Source organism: Mercurialis annua, linkage group LG2 (assembly GCF_937616625.2).
Source record: "Mercurialis annua linkage group LG2, ddMerAnnu1.2, whole genome shotgun sequence".
NCBI classification, from domain to species: Eukaryota; Viridiplantae; Streptophyta; class Magnoliopsida; order Malpighiales; family Euphorbiaceae; genus Mercurialis; species Mercurialis annua.
In genome coordinates, this window is record NC_065571.1 from 8,750,892 (window position 1) to 8,761,242 (window position 10,351).

Here is a 10,351-nt window from a genome sequence, read left to right on the forward strand (position 1 = left end):
TAATATATAATTAATAAATATTTATTATATAATCTGTTACATTATTTACTATAATTTATAATAGTATTCATAATACATATATTATTAAAAATTACATTTTTTTTATAAGTAATTGTTATTATATTTTTGTAATAAATAAAATAATTATATAGATGATAGTCTAAAATGAATTTAAATAAAAAATGTCACTGTAAAGTAATTTAAATACTTATAATATTCTTAGATTAATTTTAGGTTTAAAAAATATTGGTTTGACCTTTAATTTCCCCAAAACTATATACATTCACCTTAGTCTTCTAGAGAAGCAATGGCATCACTGATCCTCCAGCGCATCCTATCAAAATTTCTGCAAGTCTTGCTGGATAAGGAACGAATATCCTCAATATAAGGGACACGTGTACGAATCGATCTATCTAAGTTTCATGATGAAATGTATTAGGGAAATATTACACTTATAGTATCAAAAGTTTTTATAAATTTCTCTTTAGATATCTACATTTTTATTTTGTTCCATTAAGTATTTATACTTGTCTTTTTTGTGCCAAACTAGTGTTTGTAATCTTTTATAGCGAGAGTTTCACAGGTCAAAATTAAAATTATATTTATAAATTTATTCTCATTTGTTTTTTTAAATCATTAATTTAAATAAAATAAAATATTAAAATTACATTCTTAATATTTTATTTTCATTTTAGTAAATATTACTATATAGAAATTCTGCAAATTTAAAATTTAATTGAAAAATAAAAAATAAATCAAAATAATTATAAAAATATCATATTATACAATTACAAGTAGTCGGTTATATCGGTCTCAAATATATTTATTTAATAAAAAGGTTTAGATCAGGAGAAAGAATCGGAAAAAACTGAAAACACCGGTAAGAACTGGTCAAAAACCGATTGACAATTAGTCTAATTGAATTTTTAATTTTTGGCCAATGATCGAACGAGATGAGACTTGATTTTGATTTTCAATTTAATAAACTCACCCAGTCTGATTTTTAACACTAATTAATATATGTATATTTTTATTTATTTACTTATATATCTACTGGAATTTATGTTTATTATAATCTAATACAACTAAACTTTATAATTGAAATTGTAATTATCTTCATTTAAAATTTTATTATTAACAATTATAAAAAGATAGATAGAGTGAATTAATAAATATTAAAAATAAATTTTGAATTTTTTTGAGATAATCATAAAGCATATATCAATTAGTTATTCACAAAGTTTGGATTTTCAAATAAATAAAAAATAAGTACATACACCAAACAAAAGATTTTAGAAAGTCTAGATACCATTACTGCAATTTTTCCAATATTTTTCTAGTAGTATCCTATTAATTTAACCGGAGAAACCGGTCACAGATATTAATCTCTGTAGTCTGTTCTGAAGGCTAAAGAAAGAATATAAATATCTGTTTTCTGAATCAGGTACAAAAATTTATCATCGTCATCATCTTCTTCGTTTTTGTAAGTGATTCTTTATGATCTTTATAATCGCAATTACTACTCTCTTTATGTATAATTTTTATTGATTCTCCGATTTCATTTGTATGTAATTTCATTTTTTTGCTTTCCGATTTGACGGTTACTGTTTAAGTTTTGTGTGTTTTCTGAGTTTTGACTTTTTTTGTTTTTGTTTGGTTGCTTAGAATCTGCTAGAAAATTACATTTTCTTTTCTGTTTGTAGCCTAGGAAAGCTAATCTTTGCTATTAATTTAGCTTAAAGACACAGTTAAAATTTAAACTCAATAATTGTTGATATTGTTCATTATTTTTTATAAAATGAGAATCAAATCGTGTTTTACAGAATAATTTTGGAATTTTCTTCCAGTTTAAGTACAATTTGGAGATACCTTAGCTAGAAAACAAATATAAATACAATTTTAGATTCAAATTATGTCATTTGTTTACACTCCGTAGTTCTGATATTTTTTGTGGAATGGAATTGTTGTTTGCTTATTATTAATTCATAACCTAGGTATCACAGATACTTTGTGTCCCGTTTTGGAAACATGTCGGACACTTGACGTTTTGTAAATGAAACTTCTATTATACATAGAAAACCTTTAAAATAACACTGTTTCACCGTGTCCATGTCCATGTCCAAGTGTCTGTTTCCCCGTGTCCCTATCCGTGTCCGTGCTACGTAATTCATAACACAACCATCTCTGCGGGTTTTTTCTTTTTGGAACTTTCTATTTGTGTGTTAGTAATTTGATGATAAAAGTATTGATTTTGTCTTCTTTTGTTTATATTTGAAGTTTCAGTGATCAATCAACATGGGAACAATGTTTAAACCCTTTCTGCTCTTCTGCTTGATTATGCTTCCTTTGGTTTTTGCTGCGTCGTCTAATGATGGATTGGTTAGAATTGGACTTAAAAAGAGGAGTTTTGACCAAAACAATCGTGTGGCTGCTCAGTATGAGTCTAAAGAAGGAGAAGCACTGCGAGCTTCTATCAAAAAATATCATCTTCGTGGTAATTTAAACAATTCACAAGATATAGATATCGTATCATTAAAGAATTATATGGATGCTCAGTATTTTGGTGAGATTGGTATTGGTACCCCTCCACAGAAGTTTACGGTTATTTTTGATACTGGTAGTTCTAATCTGTGGGTTCCTTCTTCAAAGTGCTATTTCTCGGTAAGTTTAATGAAGATGTAATTTATATTTTATCCATAAATGGTTACTCTTTGAACTGGAATGGAATTGAAACCAGTGTACTGATAACAACAATTTCACTGCGAGGTTATGTCTAAATTACAATTAATTTTAGTGATAATTTAAAGAATCTAAAAATAGATGCTGTTTTAGTAGAAGTACAAGTTAATTAAACATTGGAACTTTAGAAAAATTGTGTTTCTTTGTGAATATAAACATGCTTTGGATTCCTATTCCAAGAAATACATTCTGCTACTAACACTGGTATTAACAAAAAAATGTTCTTACAGCAATTAGAAGATCTTATTAACATATTATAGGAATATAGCTGGGTTCTGACAGTCTCGAGTTTCTCATGAATGCTTGAAATTATTTAGAAAGAAGCTTTGCTGTGTTTTATGGTGTGGAATATCATTATGATTTCATGTCTGTTTACAGCTCCCTTGCTTTTTCCATTCCAAGTACAAGTCGAGCAAGTCAAGCACCTACAAGAAGAATGGTTTGTTCCTATGTCTTTGTTTCCTTTAGTTTTCATTGAATAATTAAATTCTTGTATTGGGGGCATTAAATTTTCACACTAATTTAGTATTTTTGTTTGGATGGATCTTGGCTGACTTTAATTTTATCAAAATGGATTCTTAATTCTTATTCATATTGCATTCATCTTCTTCTTGTATGCATTTCCAGTTGTGTACACATATGGATGTAGTAGTGTCTTATATCAGATAAGTGAATTAAAAAATTGAAATTATTAGTCTAGCGCTTTGCTAGATTTCGACACAGCAGATGTATCTATGTGTTGTGGTCTAATTTTTGAGGTTTTTCTGTTTATAAGTTCATTAGTGAATCATGATTGTGCTAAATCGATCCATTAATCTATCCTTATAAATAGGTTATTGTTTTCACATGTTATAATTCCATGATAGTCTGTCTATTGTCATGTTGTGGTTGGCATGCAAATAATGAGTTTCTGCTGTTTTTAAAGCTGTTGTTATGGATAGGAGAATAAAAACTAAAATGGTCTGCAGGTTATGTTTGTGCAGATTATGCTGCAAATATGCAGCATAACATCCCTATGATCTATTTACTGGTTTTTACTTCATGAAGTTGCTATCTTTCTGATATTCCAGCTTTTGTAGCATGGCTACTAATGTGGATTTGGTTAAATAGATTTTTATGTGTCTTCTTGTTCATTCTTATATGCAATTTCAATATTTTAATGATCTCTTGCTCGCACATGGTGATGGATCTATAGAATGTCTTTTTTTTAGGTTGATCACTTTGTAGATTTCCTTGGCAGCATAAATGTGCTTATCTTGCCTTGGTTATTTTTTTTGTGTCGAACTTCTCAAAAGGTTGTTTAGCATTCTTTGTGTCTGCAGTCAATAGCTTCTAAACATGAGATGCTAATGTCATGGTTATGATGGAGCACGCATTATCATATTTGCATTTATTTACTGTTGGTTGTTAAAGTTAGATGTTCACTGGCGGGTGAAACTTCCTCATATGTTGGGAAATCTGACTTGTTGATTGTGTCTATACAGGGAAATCAGCGGAGATCCATTATGGAACTGGTGCTATCTCTGGATTTTTTAGTCAAGACCATGTAGAAGTTGGTGATCTTGTTGTCAAGAATCAGGTAAATTGATACAACTGTTTATGGTGTAAAGTAAGGGGATTGGTCCAGTAGCTTTAGTTGGCGATTTGCATTCACTAATTGGGTTGAATTTAGGAATTCATTGAGGCATCCAAGGAGCCCAGCATTACCTTTTTGGTTGCGAAGTTTGATGGTATACTTGGACTTGGATTCCAAGAGATATCTGTTGGAAATTCCGTCCCTGTCTGGTATGTAGTTTCACATTGTTATGTACTGTTTTAAATTGTTTGTGTTTGTTGTATTGATCTGAGGCTAGAACTGTGGGATTTATCAATTACACCTCTTGTAACCGTGACAGGTACAACATGGTTAATCAGGGTCTTGTTAAAGAACCGGTTTTCTCATTTTGGTTTAACCGCAATGCCGATGAAGATGAAGGGGGTGAGATTGTTTTTGGTGGGATGGACCCCAAACATTATAAGGGGGAGCATACTTATGTCCCTGTGACACAGAAAGGTTATTGGCAGGTTTGTTCTTGAGCATCTGTAGTGTCTGCATTCACTTTACCTATTATTCTGACTTCTGAGTATGTCTTGCTTGCTTGCAGTTTGATATGGGTGATGTTCTAGTTGATGGTAAAACAACCGGTAAGCAAAATACAAATTATGTTTATGGTTTTGTGTTGAAGGGGGTGGCTGCAAATGCACCTCATTTCTTTTAGTAGTTCACCTCCTTTATTTTTTTAAACTACAGGATTTTGCAGCAGTGGCTGTGCAGCAATTGCTGATTCAGGAACTTCCTTGTTGGCTGGTCCTACGGTGGGTAGTTAACCTTTTTTCCCCCTCATTATTCTCTGAGTAATGCTTGATATGTGGAGATCATCTTGCTGTTAGAGGTGTAGTTTATCTGGCAAAATAGTTGAGGATCTCTTTTATTTATTGATATACTTGCACTTCTTGTTCTCTTGTTCTTCATGGGAAAAGGCAGGGAGGTGGGATTTGGTAGGCCCAACCATGGTTTCATGTATTTCCACATCAGAACTTTTATGTTATCTTCCTTCCAGAAAAGGCCGTGTCATTTGGTGAAGTAGCTAATGAGCATTCATGGTATTTTATCTTCCATGGTCCATGGATGATCACTAGAGTTGCATGCTTAATGTCAGCAGTTGGATATGTTAAAACTGGTTGCTTTTTGCGTGTGTTATACTGAGGGTGGTTCTATATATCCTTCCACTTGATTGTAGCACATAATAATGTTGATTACATTTTGATTTGTTCCGATAATCATTTACTGTATCTGAGGTTTTCTGGAATTTTTTTCTCTATTTTGAAAGTAAAATTCTCATTTTTGGGCTTGCTTATATTTTAGGTCTTGTTTTCAAACTGTAGACATGGTAGTTGCTGGTGGGTTGTAAGAGTATGACAAATACTGTTAGTGGCTGCTTGTTTCCAATAGTAACATAGTGTGCTGAATTTGCAGAGCATTATCGCTGAAGTTAATCTTGCTATTGGAGCCACCGGAGTTGTTAGTCAAGAATGCAAGGCCGTTGTTGCTCAATATGGAGAAACCATAATTAAAATGCTTTTAGCGAAGGTATTTGTAACTTGCTGATGTCCAACTCCAAATTGTCCGTTATTGCCTGTGCTTCACGTTATGAAGGATTTCCTTATATTGCTTCTCTCATTGGATTATCTAAATGCCAATATTGGTATACGTTGCAGGACCAACCACAAAAAATTTGCTCACAGATTGGTTTATGTACCTTTGATGGTTCACGAGGTGTAAGGTTGGACTCGATAAATTTTGGTTATTTTGGGATATCTTTATGAATGTCTGATTGATGCTAATATTTGCTGTGTGATTTTGATGTGGTCAGTGTGGGCATTGAGAGTGTTGTGAATGAGAACATTGAGGAAGTGGCTGATGGTTTGCACGATGGAAGGTGCTCTACTTGTGAGATGGCAGTTGTATGGATGCAGAATCAGCTCAAGCAGAATAAAACACAGGATTCCATACTTGATTATGTGAACCAGGTAAACAAATTATCAATAACATGTCTGTGCGATTGTTGAGCTATCTTTGCCTGCCGGTGCCTTATTTCTTTTTAAGTGCAGATATGTGAACGGTTGCCTAGTCCAATGGGAGAATCAGCAGTAGATTGTGGCAGTTTGTCTACTATGCCTAATGTTTCATTTACAATTGGTGGAACAGTTTTCGACCTCAGCCCTGAGCAGGTGTGTTTATTTTCCACTATTCTTAGTGTGTGAATGTCAGTATTATGTTCAAATCTTTCTCCTAAGGCTGATTAATTTGAATCTTCTCGGTGCTGGCTTTTAGTATGTCTTGAAAGTGGGTGAAGGAGAAGCAGCTCAGTGCATAAGTGGATTTACCGCGTTGGATGTGCCACCTCCTCGTGGACCACTCTGGTATCTCACTTTTTCATAGATTTAACAATCTTACCTTTCACTAATTAAGAGTGCATTTGGTTCAAGCCGAATCAAACCAAAATTTATTTATTTCCAAAACCAAACCGAGGCTGTAAGGAATTAAAAAAATTCAAACTGAATCGAACTAGTCAATTTGATTGATATTTGTGGTTCTGTTTGGTTATTTCGGTTTAGTTTGTACTAAAACGTAATTAATTTTTTTGTCCAAAATCGAACTGAATTGAAAAATCAAATTAAGCCGAGTCTGTCGGCTTTGTTCGATTTTTGCACCTCTCTAAATGGTTATACTAATATTCATCGGAATGCAGGATTCTGGGAGATGTTTTCATGGGTCCATTCCATACAGTGTTTGACTATGGCAACAAGAGAGTTGGATTTGCAGAAGCTGCGTAACTGAAAGTGTTCTACTTAAGGTTCAGTTCAGTGTTGCACTCCATGCTTATTTGTACGTTTTTAGATTATGGTGTTTCGGGGTTGACTTGTAAGTGATGGAATTGTCTCTTTGATGTAAATATCTAAACAGTAACGTTGCATCTTGTAATAAATAGTAAAATACTTTCACATTATGGAGCTGGACAAGAGTAGATTTTGAAACTTCAGTCTCTTTAATTAAGATTTTACTCAAGATGCGTATGATGCTTCATCCAACATTTTGGTTCCTTTTGGGATATAAGCTGTGGCGGAACTACCCTAAGCTTAGGGTAGGTTTTAGCACTAGCTGGGGTTGTTTCCTTTTAAAAAAGAAAATAGAAGTAATTTTTTTTACAAATAGAGGTATGTTTGTGGTGAATTTAGGGTTGGATGGAAATTAAATCCGGGCTATCAGTTAATTACAGAAGCTAAGTTTGACCTCAAAAACAAACAAAAATTGGTTCTGTTACTAGATATAAGGTCACGTTGGTATGTCTAATAGAATACGTAGAATACAATAGTAATTTCAAAATATTAAAATAGTGAGTCTTCAATTTTTTGGGAATATATTTATAAAATTTATAGAGCTATAATCCTAAGAAACTATTATTATCTTTTTTTATCTGATCATGAGGTGTCCTGAACGGGTTCCAACTATGAAATGACACCTTTAAGTCTTTCACATTCAGACTAATCTCCACTCGAGCCGGGTAGAACCCTTGTGGAAGGCAAAACTCTGACCCCAATTTAAACGGCTGCATACATGAATACAGTTGGAACCCGCGACCTCACTTAAACTTGAAGAGCACATTATTATCTTATTTAGAATTTAAGTAAATATAGGGAGCAATTATTCTATTTTCTATTAATTTTATGAATCAAATATAGTTTAAATGGTGTTGTTAATTGTATTACTAGTAAGGGTGCGCTAAAACTGAACCGATCATAAAATTGAATCAAACCGCACCATAATTGTAATTATAGCTTGATCAAATAATGAATACGGTTTGATTTGGTTTATACTAGGTGTTCGGTGTTCGGTTATCCATTTGGTTTTAGACATTTTGAAAATCGAAATAACTAAAAAAAATTGATGTGATATATTTACTCTTTTATTTTTTAATTATAATTGATGTGATATATTTACTCTTTTATTTTTTAATTATAATTGATGTGATATATTTAAAGGTTTAGAGGCAAAAGTAATTCTTGTATTATCATTGATAGGAGTATTTATAGATACATGATACAACAAACTAAAGTATCCTGATAAGGATGAAATACAAGTATACTGATAAGAATGAAATACTAATAACAAACATATCAAGTTATCATATATCCTTATCATCCTCCCGCAAGTGGAGCAGAGGTTTGTTCGACGATGCTCAACTTGGATCGCAACAGTAGGAAACGATTTTTAGATAATGGCTTCGTGAGCAGATCAGCAATTTGATCTTCAGTGGACAAATATTTCACCTCAACTTCTTTCGAAGTAACTTTATCTCGAACAAAATGAAAATCAATCTCAATGTGCTTGGAGCGTGAATTGAAAATGGGCGTTGTTGTCAAATATATGGCACTGACATTATCACACCAAAGTGTCGGAGTAGTCAAAGGTAGCTTGTGTAATTCTTTTAGCAAAGACCGAAGCCAATGAAGTTCCTGAACTGCGGCAGCCAATGCCCTATATTCAGATTCTGTAGACGAGCGAGCTACACTTCGCTGTTTGCGGGAGCTCCACGAAATTAGATTGCTGCCCAGAAAAATAGCATATCCAGTAGTAGATTTTCGATCATCAATGGAGCTTGCCCAATCAGCATCGCTATAAACTGATATGTGCAGCGAAGAAGAAGGACGTATGAGCAGGCCATGTTGTAATGTATTTTTAAGATACCGCAGGATTCTCTTGACAGCCTGCCAATGGATATCAAGAGGACTATGCATAAACTGGGCTACCTTGTTCACCGCAAATGATATGTCAGGACGAGTTAGAGACAAATACTGCAATCCTCCAACTATAGATCGATAAAGAGAATGATCATGCATTGGAGAACCAATTGTGGCAGAGAGCTTTACTGAAGGACAAGCAGGTGTAGATAGCCCATTCGCATCCTCCATTTTTGCTTTGGATAACAAGTCACGGATGTATTTACTCTGAGTTAGAAGAAGACCCGAGCTGTTCCATTGTGCCTCAATTCCAAGAAAATAGTGCAATGATCCGAGATCCTTTAAAGCAAACTTGGATTGAAGAGAATCAATGATGGATTGTAATAAAGGTGGATGTGACCCGGTTAGAACAATGTCATCGACATAAAGGAGGCAAAATGCCGTGATTGGCCCTTTTTGATAATAGAACAAAGAACTATCCGTTTGAGAGCCTTTGAAGCCAATATTTTGGATAGCAGCAGTTAAACATTTGTACCATTGTCGAGGTGCTTGTTTGAGGCCATATAATGATCGTTTCAGCTTGCAAACATGATCTGGAAAAGCAGGATTTATATAACCCTGTGGTTGTGCCATGAAAACCTCCTCATCAAGATGACCATGTAAAAAGGCATTGGAGACGTCCAATTGTCGAATCTGCCATTTTCCAGAAACAGCAAGTGATAATATAAGCCGAATAGAGGATGGCTTTATGACTGGACTATAAGTATGCGTGTAATCAATTCCCGGTCTTTGATGGTAGCCCTTTGCAACCAAGCGCGCCTTGTACCTATCAATTGATCCGTCCGGAGAAAATTTGATTCGATAAACCCACTTTGATCCAATTACATTCTGCGATTGATGTGCAGGAACTAATTCCCAAGTTTCATTCTTTTTCAAAGCACCAATCTCGTCTTGCATAGCTTGTCGCCAATGTGAATGTTTAACTGCCTGGCTGTAGGTGGTAGGTTCTTGCATGATAGACAAAGGTGAAAGATAGAAAGTTTTGGGTTTAAGATTACCAGTGATGGTTCTTGTGCGGTAAGGATGTGAACGCTGAATTACAGGCGACTTACATGTCTCGGCAGGATTAGTGTTGGTAAGAGAAACCAATTGAGAGAGACCTGGTGAAGACGAAAGGATGAGGTCAGATCGAGAAGCATTGGTGTTAGGTGTTTGAGATGAGGTGGAACGTGGTGTTGGGCAAGTAGGTGAGGTGTCTGGATAAGGTTCACCAGCTGGTGGCTTAGGTGTTGTAGGTGGAGTGGTATTTGGGGGAGCAGGAGAGTAGATT

At 34.1% G+C, this 10,351-nt stretch overlaps 1 protein-coding gene across 2 annotated transcripts; it reads left to right on the forward strand.

Annotated features, from left to right (window-relative positions):
- Nucleotides 1-1,380: 1,380 nt before the first annotated feature.
- On the forward strand, nt 1,381-7,317 carry LOC126667649 (aspartic proteinase-like). 2 transcript variants are annotated; one of them, XM_050360670.2, is made up of 14 exons: nt 1,381-1,483; nt 2,278-2,661; nt 3,118-3,178; nt 4,224-4,318; nt 4,412-4,524; nt 4,635-4,803; nt 4,884-4,923; nt 5,030-5,094; nt 5,756-5,869; nt 5,998-6,062; nt 6,153-6,309; nt 6,391-6,510; nt 6,614-6,702; nt 7,032-7,317. In XM_050360670.2, the coding sequence occupies exons 2-14, from the start codon at nt 2,296-2,298 to the stop codon at nt 7,114-7,116; spliced, it is 1,539 nt and encodes a 512-aa protein (XP_050216627.1). In that variant the 5' UTR covers nt 1,381-1,483; nt 2,278-2,295; the 3' UTR covers nt 7,117-7,317. The 2 variants fall into 2 exon arrangements, with proteins under 2 accessions (XP_050216627.1, XP_055960754.1); XM_056104779.1 differs by having other exon boundaries at nt 1,467-1,483; nt 2,284-2,661.
- Nucleotides 7,318-10,351: the final 3,034 nt, after the last annotated feature.